Source organism: Tursiops truncatus, chromosome X, assembly GCF_011762595.2.
Source record: "Tursiops truncatus isolate mTurTru1 chromosome X, mTurTru1.mat.Y, whole genome shotgun sequence".
Lineage (NCBI taxonomy): Eukaryota > Metazoa > Chordata > Mammalia > Artiodactyla > Delphinidae > Tursiops > Tursiops truncatus.
The window spans coordinates 101,751,452-101,775,751 of record NC_047055.1 but is presented as its reverse complement, the minus strand read 5'-3'; the positions used below and the strand labels follow the sequence as shown (position 1 = coordinate 101,775,751).

Sequence of the window (24,300 nt, the reverse complement as noted above, 5' to 3'; positions counted from 1 at the left end):
TGTTATCTTCTGGAACTCATCTACCTTTCACTGGGATCTTCCTTACCACCATACAGGTGCTATTTTTGCCTCTGTTTTCTGACAGAGCTAAAAATGAGTACCCAATAATCCTTGACTTACCATAGCATGAACAAGGTAACTATAAATTATGTCGAGTCATCATTCAACAAATATTTACCCTGCAGCATTATTTACAATAGCCAAGATATGGAAGCAACCTAAGCGTCCATCGATAGATGAATGGATAAAGAAGATGTGGTATATGTATACACCGGAATGTTAGTCATAAAAAAGAAGAAAATTTTGCCATTTGAAACAACATGGATGGAACTTGAGGGCATTATGCTAAGTGAAGTAAGTCAGACAGAGAAGGACAGATACTGTATGATGTCACTTATATGTGGAATCTAAAAAACCAAAACAAACAAAACAAAATGGAAACAGACTCATATAGACAGAGAACAAATGGGTGGTTGCCAGATGGAAGGAGGGGGTAAAAGGGAGAAATAGGTGAAGGGGATTGAGAGGTACAAATCTCCAGTTATAAAATAAACAAGCAATGGGGATGTAATATACAGCATGAGGAATACGGTCAATAACATTGTAATAACTTTGTATGGGGACAGATGGTTACTAGACTTATTATAGTGATCATTTCATAATAAGTGCAAATGTCAAATAACTATGCAGTATACCTGAAACTAACATAATATTGTACATCAGCTACATTTCAATTAAAAAAACACAAATATTTACCAGCTCCCTACTATATCACCTGGTTCAGGATGTGTCAAATAAGAAAGATAGCCTCTGTCCTCAGGGAGGTTAGACTAATGTGAAGGACAAACATTAAACAATTAGTTACATAATTCATGTATTTGTTTATAATTTTGTTTATAATTAGGATAAATGCTAATGAAAGAACAGCACAAGGGGTTAAGAGTGAAAAATAAGGAGTCAGGACTTAGTTCGAGGAGATGGTGTCTCTAAGAGCTGTTGATTTCCGTAGATATATAATGGGAAATGAAGTTATGAGTCATGTTACACTACACAAATTTTCCCTCTGGGTGTGTGGAGGGAGATACGATGACGGCACCAGAGACAGCTATAACTCCATCATGAAGCCCAAAGTGACTTCCCTGTCAGACTAAAGATGGGGCAGTTTGTGGCATGACGGAATAGAACAATATTTCTTTGGATAGAGTTCTCAAAGCAGACTAATAAATGGCCCTTTTAGCTACAAATCAATCTTTTGTTTTTGTCTAATTGCCTAGTTATGTCACTACCTTTCTGACTGTGGGCAACTTCGGGTCCCTCATCTTTAAAATAAGTGGACTTAGGCAAGACTGTGAGTTTGGTTGGCATTTGTCATCTTGGATCCTCCCAAAGCCCTGGTTTAGCAGGATGGGAAAACAAATCTGCATTATCCACCCAGTGTCACTACCCTATCATTAGAATCAGCAAACAGTTTTAGAAATAATATAGTTCATACCTTTTATGAATGCTTGCCCAAGAGGCATTGATGTTCTCTGTTATCATGTGTACTTTTCTGGTATCATCTGCAGAATAATCCCGAAGAAGTTTCAGTGCCAAGTCATTTGCCACATCGACATTTATCTGCCACTGGCGGAGGTCTTTGGCCAACTGCTATAGATACACATGGGAAAGAGAACGAATGTCAGTTTTCTCTGAAATCTCTAGTTGCACTTTCTTAAAATGCTTCATAAACAGCTTCTGAATCCTCGGGTCAGAGCATGTCTACACGGTTGCTTTTAACCTACCGTGTGTAGTTCACTCAAACATGATAGTATAAGCTAACCCACTTTTCATGACAAAACTTTTCAAATCCAGCTTCTTGAGCAATAATCAGTATCAGGTATCTCAATTTAGTAGCAATTAATTGGAAACAAACTTGGCTTAATTGTTTTTATCATGGGAGAGAACAAACTATAAAAATAAGCTCTCAAATAATTGTTGAGTATGTGACATATACCAAAATTTGAACAGAAAAATATATCACGTTAGTTCTTTTCCTCGTCATTAACTTGTTGAATTGTTTATGTAATTAGTGCCATCTACTGGCATTCAACTAAAGCTGCATACGGAAAATATTAGGCATCAAAAAAAAAAAACAGTGCTGTTATTCTAGTTATGAACTTATTTAAAGGATCAGTTTATTCATAATACTTAAAAAATATCCTACTTTAAAATCAGAATAAAATTTTAAATATAAGAATTTTGCTAAACCAAATGACGTATGTTTTCTTCTTTTTTTATCTTTAACAATTGAGTATTATCAAACCATGTATTGCATCACTTGAAATATCATATATCAAGAAAGAAATAAACCAATGATAGGTTTATCTGGATGTATATTAACCCCAAGTTTCTATTAAACATTGCTTCAAGTGCATGGAAGAGGTTTCCAAGCATTACGGTATTATTAAATTACAAAGATAGTTATATCAAATCCAATATAGTGGGTTAAATGGACAAAGGAATAGTAACAAGCAATTCAAACAAGAGAAAGAATAAAAAGTTTTTAAAGAAAAGGAAAAAAATCAACTTTCAAAACATGAAAAAATAAGAGTATTACAATTTGACACCAATTAAGTTTAAAAAAATAAAATCCAAAGCTGGATAGACTGTAGCCAAACCAGCGCATTCATATACTACTGATGGGAGCAGCATCTATTAGGACAATTTGGCAATATATATCAAGTGACATACAAACGCTTATTCCCATTGACCCAGTAATCTAATTTTAGTATCTTCTCCCAGTAAAATATTTAAAAGAAAGGACGTACATTATAGGAATAAAGATCTTCATTAATAAGATAGTAAAAAAATGAGAAACAATTTCAATGTTTAATGAGAGGACATTAAAATAAGGCAATACATCAACCCAATGGTCTAATATGCAGTAAATGTGCACAGAAATCACAAAAAAAAGAAAAGAACACAATTTCTACCTTCACTGTATTTCTTAAATCTGTAAGAGTACATTGACATAAATTGGAAGGGTAAAAGAGAAAATTGAAACTAATTGATGTTTCTGAAAAGAGTACTCATTTTTGTTTTAGTATTTGTTCTTTTATGTTAATATGATTTATGGTAATAAAAATCAAACACTCGTACTTTTCAACATAGTTTCAGTATACATGAGTACACTCCTGTTCCCTGAAAATCTATAATCAGTACATAATCTGGCATTTCTCAGTTAATTAGAACATCCTATTCTAGAATCAAACGAAATAATTGCATTTATTGCATATAGCAAATAGACCCAGATAACAGAGCTAGTAGGAAGCAGCTAAAGCCAGTATCACTAACTTTTGCTATAAAAATAAAAAGAGAGACAATTTTTAAAGGCACACAGTATACTCGCTGTACTATAAAGCAATTACAATTTAACCTTGTGGAATTCCTGCCTTTTCTTATATACACCTTTTATCAAGCCCTGCAGTTCCTATTTTCCACTTTTTATATCCTCACACTGTCCAAAAGCCCTCCTGAGGTGAAACACACACACCAAAGTCTTTCCCTTTCTAGAAATTTCCTACAGTACAAAATTATATCTTCTTCCCTTTCCCTCTTCACTGAAGCCACTTTTAACCTATAGTGTTAAAAAGTAATGTATACTAAGATATGAAAGACCAATTGCTCCTTATTATCCAGAAGATGGTATTTGCATTTTAAAAGACGAGCTTATTATCTATCATCTAATAAATCTCTAATTGGCAGCATAAGACTCTACAAAACTGACACCAATAACTTAGTTACCTTTTAGTTAGGCAATTCCTTTTTAAGAAAAATGCAACTGCTAAAGAAATACCTATTATGAACCAACATCAGAGCATATATGTATAGATTTAGCAATATAAACTGTTAATTAAAATTTTAATAAATATAATTAAAATCATTTATTTTATCTAAGAAAAGACAAATGATCTTGGAAGTCAACCCTCACTCATGGGTTGTTACTTGAAAAGTCTAGATATAAGAGGATACACTCTTTGGTTCTAATCTATAGATCATAAAAAATACCTAAAAGTAGAAGCTGAAAAGTATGCTAGGATTTTCCAAAATCTTGAAGGACATAGCAGGTTAAAGTTTAATTAGACACTTCATAGTAAAAAGGTAGTAAAGGAGTAAGGCTTGACTTCAAACCAGAGTTTTTTGGTATACTTTAATGCTTGAAAGGCAAAAATACGCAAGCCATATATTTTTCTTCAAATTTGTATTCACACTGAAATTTAAATTTTTATACCTAAGGAAATCTTGGCTGAATGCTATCCTTCACTGCATACAGCTCAGATTTTGCTGTGATGTAGGATTAAAAAGAAAAAAATCCCACTGACCTTGACTAACATTGACAGGGCTAAGGCCCTTATCTGAACTCAAAGGTTCTCAACCGCAGCATCCCTTTCTCCCTTCTTAAAGACATTCACCAGAACAGACTGGTTTCCCTTCCTCCTAAGGTAATAATATGTTGACCACCTTGGGCTTTAACCAAGTGTCATTCACAGCAGGAACGTTGACCTTGACCAGCTTTGCCTACTACTGTGAAATTTACTACTGGGACAACTCCAGACCACAGAAGAATTTTAAATTCAAAAATACAATAGAATTCACACACACTCTTTTTAGTTCTGAATTCCATTTACAACTGTATACTCTACAGGGAATTGTGTAGTGATCATGGTGTGTGAAGAAATTTAAAATATTGTGAGCACTAGCCTATAAAAAAAAGATGATTTTGTGGGTGTATATATATATGTGTGTATGTGTTTTTTATGAAGAATATAAAATGCTCAATCCCCAAGAGATTGTGTCCCTAACGAGGAAAGAAATATTTCATATTCAAACCTCATATGATGCTGCTACAATATGTGCTTGGTAGTTATACACAGTATTTAAGGCAGAAAAAATGATTATGGACTATGGGACAACCTGAGTTCATTTCAAGAATTTTCAGTATTAAAATTTTTAAATTTCAGTGTTTGCCTTTTCTTTTTTCTTTGTAAGAATTCTTTTTAGGAATATTGACCCGATACAAGGGAAAACAAGGGAGGAAGAGAAAGAGTATTGGAGAGTCTGGGCAACAGAATGAGCCTGCTGGGTTTGAATCCTGACTTGATCACTTACTAGTTATGTGACAAATGGGAAAGTTAATTATGCTCTCTATGCCTCAGTTTCCCCCTTTATTAAATGGGTATATTAACAGTATTTACCTTGAAAGATTATTATGAGGATTAATTTATAAAATGCAGGGAAAACACTTAGAGTGGTGCCTGGCATACCCAAAGCATTAAATAAGTATTGGTTAGAATCACCATCATTACTACTACTACTACTACCACCACCACCACCACCACCACCACCACCACCACCACTACTACTACGATTACTACTACTACTGCTGCTGCTATTTTTTAAACAATATTTATTTATTTATTTGGTTGCGCTGGGTCTTAGTTAGTTGTGGCATGTGGGATCTAGTTCCCAGACCAGGAATCGAACCTGGGCCCCCTGCACTGGGAGCATGGAGCCTTAGCCACCGGACCACCAGGGAAGTCCTCTACTGCTGCTATTCTTAAATGAACCATACTACAGCCACCACAGGGTGAGCCTCTACTGAATGAAAGAAGGGACCCACTGTTTTATAAACATTGTCTATAACGCTGCACCTCTAAAAGTCTCCCTTTAATTTAGAAGATAAATGTGAGTATGTAGACCTACAATTAAAATTTTAAAGTTGAGTATTGTTTAAGTTTTCTTATAAAATGTGTTTTGAGATATTCACCTACAAGTGAAATTCAGGTTTGTTTCAGGTGAACTCGATTTAAAAAAATTTAATGGCCCTGACTCAAAGGAGCATCATAAAAAGCAATGCAGAGTAATGAAGAGGCATCTTCCCAGGAAGGCTTGATTGGCCATTGTCTTGCAGTTTGATCTTAAAGTCATTAACCTTTGAGTTCCAGCTTTGTTGTCTGTAAAATAGGATGGGATTACTCAGGCTGCTTATTATGCCTCACCTTTGTTATGAGGTCAAAATCAAAATCAAATTGCTTGTGTGAAATACAATTCATATTTTATGAAAAGACAAGAAAACTTTAAATATAAAAATTCTTCTCTGCCCTTTGGCCATGTCTCTGCCTGCACTGTACACTGTGTATCTGCGTTATGCATCGACCAAACCTACCCCCCCCCCCCACCATCCGCAGGAATACCTGCTCAACCATAACAAGCAGCATTCTCCCAGCATCAACAAAACAACTCCTTAAAAGATAACATTCCTTCCTTTTTTGTTTTTAACATTCCTTCTTGATCTTGGAAGGGGTCATGTGATCCACCACAACTATGCTTAGATCTGGATTATATAAGTGGTCGATAATACGTCATTTGATGTATAGCCCTCTGTCTCAAAAAACTTATATAACTGTGCCTTGACTTCTGACAAGTGGAACAGTTCTCAGAGCTTTCTGAGATGCTCTTCCCAGGTCATAATCTTCAAATTTGGCTCAAATAAAAATTTCCATTTCTTTCTTAGGTCGACTGATTAATTTCTCGTTGACACTTGGAAATTTATAAAACAGGATCCTAATATATTTACAGATAAAAAGTTCTACATACTGGGTTTTCTACTTTTGCCTTAGATACTGTGTTTGCATACATGAACTAAGAGATTCATTTAAAAAAATTAGCTCTGTGAGCTAACAGCTAAGAGCTTATTAGCTCTTAGACCCATTCTCTGCCCCTCTCCTACTCTGCTCAGTATTGCAGATGGACTAACCACTTTAGGGGATCAGCAAATCCCAGGATTTCTTGCTAGCTGGCTTCTAGATGGTTAGGCCAGTGAGAGAGCCAGAGGAAGGCTGAAACTAGAGTATATCTCTCCCTCTCTCTATGTGGGCAGTATCTTCTTTGTGTCTCCATTTCCCACTGGACAGACCCTCTCTCTGTAATTTCAGTACTGCTGTGCAGCCCACACAGTGGTCAAGTTAGCACCAGATGGCTCTGGCTTCTGGGCTTTGGTGACACGTGTTGTCTCTCCAACGCTCGAAGTGGTAACAGCTTCCCGATGTCACTAAACTCTGAGTTGCGTATCTCCTGTTGGACTTCTCAGCTCCTTCATTAGCCATGGAACCAGTCCTCTGTATTTAAATTCCCTCTACTTGAAACATTTTGTGTGGTTTCTAAACTGCACCCTGATGATACAAACTGGAAGAAATCTCACAGCAAATGACCCTACCTATAATTACACAGGGGCAATTTAACATCAAGCATAAATTTCATGAAATATCAGATTTCACATCTTGCATCCTTCTCTCCAGCCTCAGAGCAAGAGGTGACTCTTGTGCTCAAGGACACTCCCTCGCCCTCCCCCTCCCCCGCCCCCTCCATGTACTCCCTTCTCTGTGTCTTTTCAACCTCTTGCCTCTCTGCAAGGTCTTTCTCTACAACTTTCAAACATGAGTCTCTCACCTATCTTTAAACAACAACAAAACCTGCATCGTTTTCTTTCCTTTCACAGTTAAGCTCCTCAGAAGGCAAATACTCACTCATTGCCTCAACTTGATTACGTTCCTGCCACTTTATAATTCATCAAAATCAGGCTTCTGCCATCACCACCTCACTAAAACTATTCTGAAAGAAGTCACTCTGGAAAATCGGATTATTGACCTCAATTCTTTACCCCACCTTGTATCCATGCCCTTTGCTATGTAACTTTGAGTTTCCTGCTACAAGGGGCAGTTTACTTCCCTGCCCTTGACAATGAGCTTGGCCATATGACTTGTTTTGCCTAATTCTAGCGAGATGTTAATAGAAGTGACACAAGCAGAGGCCTTAAAACATGCTTCTGCAGTGGGGCTGGCCCTTTGGCACTTCTGCCATTATCGTGAGACAAACGTGTCCTGGGCTAGCCTGCTCATCCTTGGAGAAGGATGAGTGACGTGTGGACGAGAGCTACCCCAATCAACCTGCAGTGTGAAGCAGTGCCACCCCAGACGAGCTGCAAACTCACGAAGAAAGAAATGCTTATTACTGTTTGCCACTGGCGTTTTGAAGATGCTTGTCATGCAGCATTTTTGTGAACATACTTAACTGATTCAGTCACCAATGGTCACTGTCTGTGGAAAGTTTTAGGTTCTCATTTACTTGATTTGTGTGCAGCAACTGGTGCTATTGACTGCTCTGTTCTTGAGGCTCTATCTTTCCTTGGTCCCCTCTCTTTGGGTGTCCTCTATATACTCTTAAGCTTCAAGTGTTTCTTTTGCTGCCTGCCCCTTAAATGTTGGTGTTCCCCAAGGTTCTGTCCCTCGCTCAACCTTCTCCCTCTGCAGTGCAAGTGGATCCTCAACTGGAAGAAGAGGCAGAGAGCACATCCATATAGAAGTTGTACCATAATTTTCCCTTATATCCAAATATTCTACCTCCATTGCCACTGCCTTAACTTAAGCCCTCATCGACTCTTACTTGGACTCTGCAATAACCTTTTTATTGGCTCCTTCCCTCTACTCTAGACCTTCCATCCACGTATAGCTGCTCAAGGGATCTTTTTGAAATGGAAATATAACATTATTCCTCTGTAAAACCTTTCAATGGCTCCCTGTTATCTACAAGACAAAGTCCAAACCTCTTTCCTTGGACTACAAGGCCCTCAAATATATGATCCTTACATAAATATCCACTTTGACCTTTCGTTATCTCCTTTCCTCTTACCCAGTCCCATAATTGCCCATACAAAAACCCTGAAAGGTTAAGTGACTTGTTGAAGGTGACATAGCTTGTCAGTGAAAGAGGCATCACAAAAATGCAGGTTTCTTGGCTTCAATATTTAGGGTTCAATCTACTTAAAGAAGATATGCTTCCACATAAAAGGATTTAAGGAGGATGGCTGGATTTATTATAATTGAATTTTGAAGAATATAAAATAGTCTCCTTGATGATTATAGCATGATTGGAAAATTACTGTATATAATAAAGTAAGACATTGCTAAACAAAGACAGCAGAAAAAAAATACATATTTGGTTTATTAAAAAAAATCACTAAACAGTTTACTCCTAAGTATAAATTAATGTTCTATACATATTTATTGGAAAAAAGAAATACAATTTCTTTCTTGCTTGTGTGAATTAAAATGACCTAGAAAACCTCTTTATGGATATATAATAGAAATGTTAAAATATCTGTAAGGAATCTATTTCAAAAGTAAAGCCTCTCACCATAAACTTCAAGACTCATCTATTAAACCTCTAACATTACCAAGCAACTCTATTTCAGAAGGTAACACTATACAGGGGATACTATTTGAGAAGACGGCCCTCATTTTCCAGCTTACTGGAAATGATTAATCTTTTCAATAGCTCTGAGGACTACATACCAAAGTTGTTACTTTTTTGTCCTTTCAACAATGACTACAAGCTGAGAGCAGGCTGGTAAATGTGTTATCGGCCAACCCATTAGAGTTCCATTATTTTCTGTCTTACATGACTTCATGTAATGAATTTTTATAATTAAACTAATGGCATACAATTTATTTTCCCTCCTCTTTACTTTTCAGGCCCCCTTTCTTTTCCAGCGTCTTTGGAGTAAGTTTTATACAAAAAGAACGGAGGAGAGCCCTCCAAGTGCTTCATTACGTTAATTTCATTATGACATTTTGGAAAGCATTCTCTTTATCTGGGCTCTCTTTTTAATTTGCTGACTTTATTAAAAGACTTAAGCAGTGTTGTAATTAACAAATCACCCAGCTACCCCAGGCATCTAAGAGAAGTCTGGTTGAGAGGGTGTGGACATGGTTGGGTGGAAATGATTCTAGAGAGAAAGCCAGAGGACAGATCCCCAGAAAGTCGCATTTTCTCGGCTATTTTCAAATCCCATGAACCTACTGCAGTAGACTACATTATTGTTCACAGACATTCGGAGCCTTTTTCTTACCAGAGGATTACACAGCTGCACCCCCACTGAATTAGGGATGATACCATAACTGATTTTGGCTACACGTCACTTCCAGGGAGATGGTTTAAGAGCCAGTGGCATCATTCATTATGTTTCCTGACTCTCTGATTAGAGAAGTATGTATCAAGCTGCAGCTCCCATTAGCTGCACTCCCTGAATAACTAAGCCAAGTAGAATGCCCTTGTCAATCTAGAGTGGACATGTAATGTGAATAAAACATAAACTTTGTGTTGTCTCTAGATTTGGGGATAGTTTGTTACTGTGGCATAACTTAGCCTATCCTGACTGACATACCTACTCAAGTATGACCCTAGTGCATATGAAGTGGTATCTCATTGTGGTTTTCATTTGTATTTTCTTAATAATGACTGATGTTGACCATCATTTCATGTGCTCATTAGCCACTTATACACCTTCTTTGAAGAAATGTCTATTAAAATCCTTTGCTGATTTATAATTGAGTTTTTCTTGTTCTTATTGAGTTATGAGTTCTTTACATATTCTGCATGCAAGTCTCTTATCAGATATATGATTTGCAAATATTTTCTCCCAATCTGTGGGTTATCTTTTTACTTGCTTTATGATATTGCTTGCAGCACAAAAGTTTTTAATTTTGATGAAGCCCAAGTTATATATTTTTTCTCTTGTCACTTTGCTTTTGGTGTCATGTCTAAGAAAACACTGCCTAACTCATTCTACTCCTGCTCTCCTCCCCCCCCGTACGCGGGCCTCTCACTGTTGTGGCATCTCCCGTTGCGGAGCACAGGCTCCAGACGCGCAGGCTCAGCGGCCATGGCTCATGGGCCCAGCCGCTCCGCGGCATGTGGGATATTCCCGGACCAGGGCACGAACCCGTGTTCCCCTGCATCGGCAGGCGGACTCTCAACCACTGCGCCACCAGGGAAGCCCCATTCTACTCCTATGTTGTCTTATAAGAGTTCTAATATTTTAGTTCTTATATCTAGCTCTAAGATCCATTTTTGAATTAATTTTTTTGTATGGTGTGAGGTAGGGTCAAACTTCATTATTTTGTATGTGGACATTTAGTTATGCAAGCATGAACTTTTGAAAAAATATTCTTTTCCCTTTGAATTGTCTAGGTACTCTTGCCAACAATCAATTGACCATAAATGCAAGGATTTAGTTCTGAACTTTCCATTTTGTTTCATTGATCTATATGTTTACCTTGATGTCAGTACCACACTGTCTTGATTACTGTAGCTTTCTAGTAAGTTTTGAAATTAGGAACTGTGTGTCCTCCAACTTTGTGCTTTTTTCAAGGTTGCTTTGGCTATTCTTTGTCCTTTCCATTTCAGTATGAATTTTAGGATCTACTTGTCTATTTCTACAGAAAAACTAGTGAGGATTTTGATAAGAATTGCATAGAGTCTGTAGATCAATTTGGGGATATTGCTATCTTAACAATATTAAGTTTTTTGATCTGGGAATATGGCATGCTTTTCCGTTTACTTAAATCTTCTTTAAATTCTTTCAGCATTGTAGATGTTAATGGAAAAGTGTTGCATTTCTCTTATGCCTAATTATTTTATTTTTTGTTGCTATTATAAATGAAAAAATTTTCTGAATTTCATTGTTCAGATTATTCATTGCTAGTATATAGAAAAATAATTGATTTTTGCATTTTGATCTTGGATCCTGCAAATTTGCTGAATTACATTTTTAGTGTATTCCTTAGGATCATCTATATACAAGATTATGTCATCTGCAAATAGATATAGTTTTACTTCTTCCTTTCCAATCTGGATGATTTTTATCTATTTTTTCTTGCCTATTTTCCCATCCTGAACTGCCAGTACCGTGGTAAATAGAAGTGGTGAGAGCAGTCACCTTTATCTTGTTCCTGATCTCAGGGGAAAACATTCAGTCTGTGAGTCTGTTTCTGTTTTGCATATACATTCATTTGTAATATATTTTAGATTCCACATATAAGTAATACACACTGTCTTTCTCTGTCTGGCTTATTTCACTCAGTATAATATTCTCTAGGTCCATCCACACTGCTACAAATGGCAGAATTTCATTCTTTTTCATGACTAATATTTCATTGTATGTATGTATGTATGTATGTATGTATGTATGTATGTATGTGTATGTGTGTGTGTGTGTGTGTGTGTGTGTGTGTGTGTGTGTATACCACATCTTCTTTATACATTCATCTGTTGATGGGCATTTGGGTTGCTTCCATATCTTGGTAATTATAATTAGCACTGCTATGAATACTGGGGTGCATGTATCTTTTCAAATTAGTGTTTTCATTTTTTTCAGATATGTACACAGGAGTGGAATTGCTGGATCATATGGTAGTTCTACTTTTAGTTTTTTGAGGAACCTTCATACTGTTTTCCATTGTGGCTGCACCAATTTATATACCCACCAAAAGTGTACAAAGGGCTTCCTTTTTCTTCACATCCTTGTCAACACTGGTTATTTGTAGATCTTTTGATGATAGCCATTCTGACAGGTGTGAGGTGCTATCTCACTGCTGTTTTGATTTGCATTTCTCTAATAATTAGCAAATGTGCCTTTTCATGTGCCTATTGGCCATCAGAACGTTTTCTCTGGAAAAATGTCTACTCAAGTCTTCTTCCCATTTTTTGATTGGGTTGGTTTTCTGATACTAAGCTGTATGAGCTGTCTGTATATTTTGGAGATTAATCCCTTGTCAGTAGCATCATTTGCAAATATTTTCTCCCAGTCTGTAGGTTGTCTTTTCATTTTGTTGACGGTTTCCTTTGCTGTGCAAGAGCCTTTAAGTTTAATTAGGTCCCACTTGCTTATTTTCGCTTTTATTTCTTTTGCCTTAGGAAAGAGATCCAAAAATAATGTTGCTATGATTTATGTCAGAAAGTGTTCTGCCTATATTCTCCTCTAGGGGTTTTATGGTTTCAGGTCTTACATTTAGGTCTTTAATCCATTTTGAGTTTATTTTTGTATATGGTGTGAGGAAATGTTCTAATCTCATTCTTTTACATGTAGCTGTCCAGTTTTCCCAGCACCACTTGTTGAAGAGACTGTCTTTTCTCCCTTGTATACTTCAGCCTCCTTTGGCATAGATTAATTAACCATAGGTGTGTGGGTTTATCTCTGGGCTCTCTACTATGTTCCATTTATCCACGTGTCTATTTGTGCCAATACCATGCTGTTTTGATTACTGTAGTCCGAGAAGGTGATACTTCCAACTTTTTTCTTTTTTCTAAAGATTGCTTTGGCAATTTGGGGTCTTTTATGGTTTCATATGAATTTTAGGATTATTTGTTCTAGTTCTGTGAAAAATGTCATGGGTATTTTGATAGGGGTAGCATTAAATCTGTAGATTCCTTTGGGTACTATGGCCATTTTAACAATATTAATTCTTCCAATCCAAGAGCATGAAATATCTTTCCATTTCTTTGCATCATCTTCAATTTCCTTCATCAGAGTATAGGTCTTTCATGTCTTTGGTTAAGTTTATTCCAAGGTATTTTATTCTTTTTCGATGTGATTTTAAACAGGATTTTTTTTTAACTTTCTCTTTCCAATATTTATTAGTATATAGAAAAGCAACAGACTTCTGTATATTACTCTTGTATCCTGCAAATTTGCTGAATTCATTTCTGAGTTCTACTAGTTTTTGGGTGGAGACTTTAGGGTTTTCTATATAAAGCATCATGTTATCTGCAAATAGTTAGTTTTACTTCTTTCATTTCAATTTCGATGCCTTTTATTTCTTTTTCTTGTCTGATTGCTGTGGCTAAGACTGCCAATACTATGTTAAATAGAAGTGGTGAGAGTAGGCTTCCTTGTCTTATTCCTGAATTTAGAGGAAAGGCTTTCAGCTTTTCACTATTGAGTATGATGTTACCTGTGGCTTTGTCATAAATGGCCTTTATTATGTTGAGATATGTCCCCTCTATACTCACTTTGTTGAGAGTTTTTGTTTGTTTTTTATCATTAACAGATGTTGAATTCTGTCAAATGCTTTTGCTGCATCTACTGAGGTGATCATGTGTTTTTTTATCTTTCCTTTTGTTAATGTGGTATATTATATTGATTTGCAAACACTGACCATCCTTAATCCAACTTGATCATGATGTATGATCCTTTTTACACATTGTTGGATTTGGTTTGCTAATATTTTGTTGAGGTTTTTGCACTTATATGCATCAAAGATATTGGCCTATAATTTTCGTGTCTTTTTTTTTTTGTAGTGCCTTTGTCTGGTTTGCATACTAGGGTAATGGCAGCCTCATACAATGAATTTTGGAGTATTCTGTCCTCTTCAATTTTTTGGAATACTTTGAGGATAGGTTTAAGTTCTTTAATATGTTTGGTAGAATTCTCCTATGAAGCTGTCTGGTCCTGGACTATTCTTTGCTGAGAGGTTTGGTTTTTTTTTTTACTAGAAAATCAATTTCACTACTAGTGACCGGTCTGTTCAAATTGGCTGTTTCTTCTTGATTCAGTCTTGGCAGGTTGTATGTTTCTAGAAAATTGTCCATTTTCTTCTAGGTTGTCCAATTTGTTGGTGTATAACTGTTCGTAGTATTCTCTTAAGATTATTTGTATCTCTCTAGTATTGGTTGTTATTTCTCTTCTTTCATTTCTTATTTTGTTTATTTGAGTCTTCTCTCTTTTCTTCCTGGTGAGCCTGGCTAAAAGTTTATCAATTTTGTTTATCTTTTCAAAAAACCTGCTCTTGGTTTCACTGATCTTTTCTATTTTTTTGTTTTACTTTGTTTCTATTTTATTTATTTCTTCTCCTATATTTATTATTTCCTTCCTTCTGAGGACTTTGGGCTTTCTTTGTTCTTTTACTAATTCCTTTAGATGGTATGTTAGGTTGCTTGTTTGAGATTTTTCTTTTTTCTTGAGGAAGGCCTGCATCATTATAAACTTCCCGCTTAGAACGGCTTTTGCTGCATCCCATAGATTTTGGAGTTTTGTATTTCCATTTTCATTTGTCTTGAGGTATTTTCTGATTTTTCCCTTTAATTTCTTCATTGACCCATTACTTTTTTAGTAGCCTATTGTTTAGTCTCCAAATGTTTGTTCCTTTCTCATTTTTCTTTCTGTAATTGATTTCTAGTTTCATACTGTTGTGGTCAGAAAACATGCTCAATACAAGTTCTATTCTTTTTCTCTGGTAGCTGTAAGACTATTAATTTTTAAGGCTACTGTGTAGCTGGGAGAAACTGATGGGAAAAGGCCAAGTTAAAAACCCTCAAACCCTGCTGTTCTTAGTGAAGTTCAGTAGTTTACATATTGTTGCCAACCTCTGGTTAATTTCCAGAGTTTAGAAAAGGCAATTTTAACAATTTTGCATTTGCTGCTTTTATGGAGGAGTGGATTTACAGAGTTGCCACATTATATTTTCAAGCATGGAATAAGTTAAAGTGTGAAAAGGAAATAAGGCAAAATATGGTGCAATCAGAGCATAATGCTATCCAAGTCTTTGTGACTCTGCATTAAATATTTATATACTATAGCAGTATCTGGAAAACCACCCATTATTTTTCCTGTGCTCTATCAGTGATGTAGGAAGCACTCTGTTTGTGTGCTTTGAGAAATTTAATAGCTTTATACATACTTTGGGAGGAAAAGGACTATCAGGTTATTGATTCTTTCTTCTTAATCATGTGGGATCTTTAGGGGAGAACAAAAGGGAATAAAGAAACTACATGAAAAAATGGCAGGTCCTACGAAGAAGTTTTCTGATAATGTTTTTCATTACTGTATCAGAAATCCAAACCTCAAACTACCAGGGTGGGTCAATTTGCTGATTTAATTTTGTGCTCATCCTAAGAGTAAATAAAATGTATGAAAGGAGAATTTAGCTTCCATTACTGTATATATCTTTTTGGTAGATAAGGATACTATCTAATGCCACCCATCCCCTCAAATAATGAAAATGACAAGGCTCTAATTCCATATTTGAAAAAAAAAGTTCTCTCTGATTAGTTTCTTCCCTGGTAAAATAATTTGCAATCCTCAAATAGCTATCAGATTTACTACATATAACAAGTTCAACTTTTAAAATTAATTACATGATTACAGTGTATCTACATTTCAAGTTCCCTAAAGAATGTCTTCAAAACACAGATATTTTGAAGCCTTGGAAATCTTTATTTAATAATTTGATAAACTATTGGGTTTCTCACCTCAGATAGTTTTAAGTATTATATAGCTAAATCAGCTAGGCTCAAATAAGATTTCACTTCTCTACTGAATTCATGTACTCTTAGCTCAGCCAAGCACAAAACAGCTAATGCCGTCACGTTTGAAAAGCTTTTATGCTGAATTTGACACAAAAGCAATCACAAGAGAGACAAAAAAAGGAATTTCTCTTTCAAAGGATGAAAGGGGAAAAAAATAAATGAAAATTCTGAGCCTGGGTAAATCTCTCTACACTGGAAAAGAAAGTTTAAAATCATCAAGAAATAATTTTTCCAAAGAATCCACTGGCAAGTTTGGACCAATCTTAATAGCCCGGGAAACAGGTTGTGAAATAAACCAAGATTCTGCCAAATAAAAGAAATCCCTCCAAGTTGGAAAAGAAGAAGTAAAGCTGTCACTGTTTGCAGATGACATGATACTATACATAGAGAATCCTACAGATGCTACCAGAAAACTACTAGAGCTAATCAATGAATTTGGTAAAGTAGCAGGATACAAAATTAATGCACAGAAATCTCTGGCATTCCTATACACTAATGATGAAAAATCTGAAAGTGAAATCAAGAAAACACTCCCATTTACCACTGCAACAAAAAGAATAAAATATCTAGGAATAAACCTACCTAAGGAGACAAAAGACCTGTATGCAGAAAATTATAAGACACTGATGAAAGAAATTAAAGATGATACAAACAGATGGAGAGATAAACCATGTTCTTGGATTGGGAGAATCAACATTGTGAAAGTGACTCTACTACCCAAAGCAATCTATAGATTCAATGCAATCCCTATCAAACTACCACTGGCATTTTTCACAGAACTAGAAAAAAAATTTCACAATTTGTAAGGAAACACAGAAGACCCCAAATAGCCAAAGCAATCTTGAGAACGAAACACGGAGCTGGAGGAATCAGGCTCCCTGACTTCAGACTATACTACAAAGCTACAGTAATCAAGACAGTATGGTACTGGCACAAAAACAGAAAGATAGATCAATGGAACAGGATAGAAAACCCAGAGATAAACCCACACACATATGGTCACCTTATCTTTGATAAAGGAGGCAGGAATGTACAGTGGAGAAAGGACAGCCTCTTCAATAAGTGGTGCTGGGAAAACTGGACAGGTACATGTAAAAGTATGAGATTAGATCACTCCCTAACACCATACACAAAAATAAGCTCAAAATGGATTAAAGACCTAACTGTAAGGCCAGAAACTATCTAACTCTTAGAGGAAAACATAGGCAGAACACTCCAGGACATAAATCACAGCAAGATCCTTTCTGACCCACCTCCTAGAGGAATGGAAATAAAAACAAAAATAAACAAATGGGACCTAGTGAAACTTCAAAGCTTTTGCACAGCAAAGGAAACCATAAACAAGACCAAAAGACAACCCTCAGAATGGGAGAAAATATTTGCAAATGAAGCAACTGACAATAGATTAATTTCCAAAATTTATAAGCACCTCATGCAGCTCAATAACAAAAAAACAAACAACCCAATCCAAAAATGGGCAGAAGACCTAAATAGACATTTCTCCAAAGAAGATGTACAGACTGCCAACAAACACATGAAACAATGCTCAACATCATTAATGCTTAGAGAAATGCAAATCAAAACTACAATGAGATATCATCTCACACCAGTCAGAATGGCCATCATCAAAAAATCTAAAACAATAAATGCTGGAGAGGGTGTGGAGAAAAGGGAACACTCTTGCACTGCTGGTGGGAATGTGAATTGGTTCAGCCACTATGGAGAACAGTATGGAGGTTCCTTAAAAAACTACAGATAGAACTACCATATGACCCAGCAATCCCACTACTGGGCATATACCCTGAGAAAACCATAATTCAAAAAGAGTCACGTACCAAAATGTTCATTGCAGCTCTATTTACAATAGCCTGGAGATGGAAACAACCTAAGTGCCCATCATCAGATGAAGGGATAAAGATGTGGCACATATATACAATGGAATATTACTCAGCCATATAAAGAAACGAAACTGAGCTATTTGTAATGAGGTGGATGGACCTAGAGTCTGTCATACAGAGTGAAGTAAGTCAGAAAGAGAAAGACAAATACCGTACGCTAACACATATATATGGAATCTAAGAAAAAAAATGTCATGAAGTACCTAGGGGTAAGACAGGAATAAAGACACAGACCTACTGGAGAACGGACTTGAGGATATGGGGAGGGGGAAGGGTGAGCTGTGACAAAGCGAGAGAGAGGCATGGACATATATACACTACCAAACGTAAGGTAGATAGCTAGTGGGAAGCAGCCGCATAGCACAGGGAGATCAGCTCGGTGCTTTGTGACTGCCTGGAGGGGTGGGATAGGGAGGGTGGGAGGGAGGGAGACGTAAGAGGGAAGAGATATGGGAACATATGTATATGTATAACTGATTCACTTTGTTATAAAGCAGAAACTAACACACCATTGTAAAGCAATTATACCCCAATAAAGATGTTAAAAAAAAAAAAGAAATCCCATGATGACCATTGCTGGCAGTTTTAGGTGCCAAAGGCATACCATCTGACCTCTTATGAAAGTTAAATGGCATCATCTCTCATAGGATTCTGCCATAGCCTTTTGGCAGGCTTTCTGATTAGGATGGAAATCCTGTATGATTTCCCCTAATATCTGTCTTTCCATCTCAAAAGAGCATTATTGTTTTACTAGGACCATGTAGAAGAGCAAATGAAGCCATGCAGTTATCAAAATCAAGTACTTACTCAACTTATGTTTTTGTTTCCAAAAAATTAAGGGTTATATAGGAAAGAAAGAAACTGAACATACATTATGGGCATCATTTAATGATCTACTCATTAATTATTGACACGATGGGCTATCTACAGTCTATTCTTTTGCCAAATACTTACTGTTTCTATCTCCTTCCACCTTGTCTATGCTTTCAAGATGGACTTTTCCCAGATGCTATCTCAGATTTCAGTTCTACTTTGTGAAGGGGCTGTTGTTATTCCAATTTTTTCTCCACTATTTTTTCTAACCGAGAGTGGAGGTTTTCTAAGTGTCTAATTAGTAGGGAAATGGTGAAAGATGGAACTTAATGAAATATTATAATTAAAAATGATAATTATTCAAAGTTATGTAGCAACATATATATTTATATAATACTAACTTTAAAATCAGAATTCAAAATTTTATCTACATTATGAAGACAATTAAAAATATGTAGCTAAGAAATGGAAGTGAGGGGAATTCCCTGGCAGTCCAGTGGTTAGGGCTCCATGCTCTCACTGCCGAGGGCCTGGGTTCAATCCCTCGTCGGGGAACTAAAATCCCTTAAGCCGTGTGGTGCGGCCAAAAACAAAAAAAAGAAAAAGAAAAAAAGAAATGGAAGAGATTATAGACAGAGGTTAGCAATTATGAATCATGAAAATATCAGAATTATGAGTGATTTTTTTCTTTAGCTCAGGTATGGTGACTGGTTTAAGTTTTCAAAGAGTGTAATGGTGTGGTGGTTGGCTTTGAAACCATTTCATTGCCACAGGGAGGGCAGTCATCAGCGATGCTGCTCCAAAGGAGGCTGGCTGCTGTAATCACAGCTCTCCAATTCTATAGAGACAGCCTGATGACTGCCTTACGAGGCTCACCAAGCTCTCTTGTTAACCCTAGACACATAGACTAAGAAAGAATTCATGGAGCAAGGAGATCCTTGTCAAATTAACCATTAGTCTAATATGTCTATTTTCACACTTTCTTCCTCAAATAAAATTGTAAGTGATAAGCCAGCTAATATCATTCAGGAATGATAACACATTAGACATAAAGGCAGCCCTCCACTGTTTAAGGCTCCCTGATTTTATAAGGCTCCTTTTATAAGAATTAAACATTGTAGTTTCATTAAAAATGGAATACAATTTGCAATTATCTTTTTAGTTTTTCACAGTAAAACAAAATATGAAAACTTCTCCCTGGTATACTGTTTCACTGCTTTCATTTTCCACCTGTTGGCTTATCAGTAATATAATCTTATTTGTCAGTTCACAACTACAATGGTCTCCCTTTTTGATCCTCACGGTGTTTTCTTGATTTGTTTTAGCCACACAGACAACCGGTTAAGGAGGAAATCTGTGAGGTCGTTTACAAAAGAGGGAGGAGATATGGGGATATATGTATATGTATAGCTGATTCACTTTGTTATAAAGCAGAAACTAACACACCACTGTAAAGCAATTATACTCCAATGAAGATGTAAAAAAAAAAAAAGAGTAATTGCTATGCATTCGTATCCCAACTCCGCTGCTTTTAAAGAGGAGTTACTGAACTTCTCTAGGCTTTCAATTTACTTATCTGTAAACAGGGAACAATAATAGTACTTTTCATGGAAAGTGTTTGGGAGGATGAAATAAGCCAATATATGTGAAGTGGTTAGCACAGTTTTTGACAAATAGCCAAGTACTCACTAAATGTTAGTTATTAGGGTTAGTATTACTTTTAGTTTTAGCATATGTCATTTAGGAAATGGACAGGAAAATTACAGCTTTAGTCTTCTTTATGTTAGGAACTTACAGTGAAGTTACAGCAATATATATCATTAAATTCCTAAACATACAATACAAACAAAAACATAGGTTTCCAAAGATAATGGCTGAGCCATTTTTAAGATGCAGTTTTAGATGGACTATTCAAAAGCAAATTTTTATTTCAAAAGTTTGACAAGAATAGCAAATATAATACAATCTTGTCTTTGTTTCAGGTGTCCAAAACACCTTACTCATTTTGATGAAAAAATTGTTTTGTTTCCTCCTTTCATACTTTCTTTTGCAACTCTTTCTGTCTCTTATTTAAAGCTCCTTGCTTTTCCAAAAGCTATCAAACCCCAATCCTTCTTGCTATCACTTTAGGATTCCTGTATGTTTTAAGAGTATTCCTCGGGCTTCCCTGGTGGCGCAGTGGTTGAGAGTCCGCCTGCCGATGCAGGGGACACGGGTTCGTGCCCCGGTCTGGGAAGATCCCATATGCTGCGGAGCAGCTGGGCCCGTAAGCCATGGCTGCTGAGCCTGCGCATCCGGAGTCTGTGCTCCGCAACGGGAGAGGCCACAGCAGTGAGAGGCCCGCGTGCCACAAAAAAAAAAAAAAAAAAAAAAGAGTATTTCTCAATTGCCAAATTTCAGAGTCTTGTTGCCCTGATCAACTCTGTCTCTATATGCCTCTCATCTCTCCTTTCCCTCGTCTAACTCAAGGGTCCAATCCAAATTATTTTTCCCTGGTAATTCCTCCTAACCCAGTTAACCACTTTGTTCCGTGATCCGCTAGATTCACAGAACCCTAAATTTTTGAGAGGAAAAAAGAAATAGCATAACATACTGCGTACATGATGGATAAGACCAGAACCCTCAAGAATAACCACATGGATTCTGTTTCACATAGTCAAGTGAAAAATTGGCCAAACCATCATTAGAAATTCCTAATTCATCTATGCTCATCAAAGGGAGAAAATCTTAGTGGTAAAAAGTATCTTGTGAAAGAGAGAATTTTTATTCATCTAGATGTTGCCTCCAACAAAGGTACTGATACGTTTGTAAAATCCTATGTGGCTTTCTAACATTCTTGTCATATAATAAAAATCCTGTCCTCGTTGCTGTTCAGACCCTTTGGAAAACTAGCTATGACAAGGACTGGCTAAAAGCTCACTAGTTCATTATTCCCATTTATTCTTCCTGAAATTAAATTGGGAACAAGTTCTGGTCAATGGGTTTTGGGTGGAAGTGATGTCCATAATCTGGAGGCCTGGCCATAAAACCCCATGTCTTGACCACATTCTCTCTTACTCTTCTGTGGTGACTTTGGGCAGCCATGATTTTAAAATTATAGTTTGATAAAATTAGAAAAGTTTGGACCCCCAAGTCACCATTTAGGAGAGAGCTCCCAAGAAGGGTTCTTTGACCTCTATTGAACTAGGACACAACCAAGGAATTAATCACCATTGTATTCAGCTACTGAGATTTCAGGGTTTATTTTTCAAATAAACCTAGTGTAAATAAATATGCTCTGTGACTCAGCATAGTCTAAACAATGATTAATTTAGAAATGGGGGCCATTCCATGCAAGAAAACTATATGGCTTTTTTCTCAGATGACATAGGCAATCTGAGATTCAAATACGTGTTTAGCAGAAGGCCTTTTCCTACCAGAAAAAAACCCTATAGAGTGTTGTCTTCAATGTGATCAAGTTCTCACTATGCCACTTCCCTGCTTAAAATCCCCTAAGGACTACCCATTGTTTAGCATTTAAGGTCCTTCCAAACTGACCTATAAATATGAGGTTTGAAAGGATTCAATATTTATAAAGTACCACGCCTGGTGCTTGATAATACACAGTCAAACAAATTTCCTTTCCCTTCCTTTTTCTGTTTCATTTATCCTGAAAAGTTCTAGATTATTAAGTGGACAAATATATGATGAAGTTTGGTTGGGGGGGAGAGACGAAGAAGAAGAAAAGGAAGAGAAAGAAGGGAAGTTGGGCTGGAGGTCAGAAAATGGGAGGAGAAAGTGAGAGTACACCTTATCCCTACCTTATTCTCATATCCACCCTTCCCTTCTCCATTCAGTGCCCTCAAATAAAGTAGGAAGGAGTAGACCTGTTACTTTTTCTAAGAAGGAATTAAGTCCACCTGATTGACTTCATGATACTACAGAAGTACGCACAACAATTTTGAAGAGATCTTAAAAGATGATGCAATGTGAAAACCACACCATTGTATCTAATTTATTAAACAAAATTAATTTTAACATTGATATTAGCCATCAATTTTCCTCTAATCTGTACTTTACTTTGACTGCAAAGACTACTGTTCATTTCAGCTTGCTTTCTTTTCATAAATTAACATTAAAAATCAGTAGATTTTAATCCATGGTATAATTTTATCCAGTGTATTTTATTTTAAGAACATATCTTTGATACTAACCTTGGTTTCTGTGATTTTCTTTTGGATTGCATCCATTGTGTAGGGACCCTCCTTCCATGACTCAAGCTTGGCTCTGGCCTGCCCCAAGACCTGCTGAGCTTCTTCCTTAGCTTCCAGCCATTGTGTTGAATCTTTTAACATTTCATTCAACTGTTGCCTCCGGTTCTGAAGGTGTTCCTGTACTTCATCCCACTGACTCTGAATTCTTTCAACTGGAAAAGAAGGAAAAATGAATACATGGGAGTAAATGTTACTCTGGAGAAGACATTTGAAATTTAACACCCAAATATTATCTCACATTTTATATTACTTATAAAAGAAATTGCTCATTGTGTTACAGCTAGAATGATGGACAATGGAATTTCTTACTTTTTTCAAAGGCAAACATAAGTTTTTGTTAAACCAACTTCCTGAAGGTGATCTAGAACATCAATAGTACATGTGAAAATTTAACTGTGTCTATTCCTTTTTTTTTTAGTTTTAAAAGCAGGATTAAACATTTATTAACATAGTACATTAACACAGTTGTATAACTGAATGCAAGACCTTTTCACATAATATCCCCTAAAGCATCTCAAGCACTACATGTCTAAAACAGAACCTATAGAAAAGGAACTATTTCTTTCTAAAAAAAGAGCCTGTTACTTATTCTCTCTTCCTCAGTCACTGTGCCAACACGTTGACTAACCTGATTTTTCTCACTTCCTAACTGCAAATGTCATAACCATTTACTCAGCCCCAAGTAGGACATATCTAAATCATATGCCTTCTTCTCCTTTTCATCCACACAAACAGGTTCCCCTGAATCTATCTTTTCATGCTCTTCCTAGTGATGTAGTTCACATCTTAATTTCCATTTTTTACCAAGGATGTTCCCGCAATCTTTAAACTACTCTTTTTTTTTTGAATTGTAGTTTATTTTTTTATAGAGCAGGTTCTTATGCATTTTATATATATTAGTGTATATATGTCAATCCCAATCTCCCAATTCATCACACCATCACCACTCCCCTCCCCACCACTTTCCCTGCTTGGTGTCCATATGTTTGTTCTCTACATCTGTGTCTCTATTTCTGCCCGACAAACCGGTTCAACTGTACCATTTTTCTAGGTTCCACACAAATGCATTAATATACGATAATTGTTTTTCTCTTTCTGACTTACTTCACTCTGTATGACAGTCTCTAGAAGCATCCACGTCTCTACAAATGACC

General features: G+C 36.4%; 1 protein-coding gene across 1 annotated transcript in view; it reads right to left on the bottom strand.

Annotated features, from left to right (window-relative positions):
• DMD (dystrophin) overlaps nucleotides 1-24,300 on the bottom strand; it is a 736,567-nt gene that overhangs the window by 535,240 nt on the left and 177,027 nt on the right. Inside the window, exons 4-5 of the mRNA XM_033849482.2 lie at nucleotides 23,087-23,298; nucleotides 1,493-1,647 (exon numbers count right to left, since the gene is read on the bottom strand). Coding sequence (XP_033705373.2) covers nucleotides 1,493-1,647; nucleotides 23,087-23,298 — 367 coding nt within the window. The remainder of the gene's footprint in view (nucleotides 1-1,492; nucleotides 1,648-23,086; nucleotides 23,299-24,300) is intronic.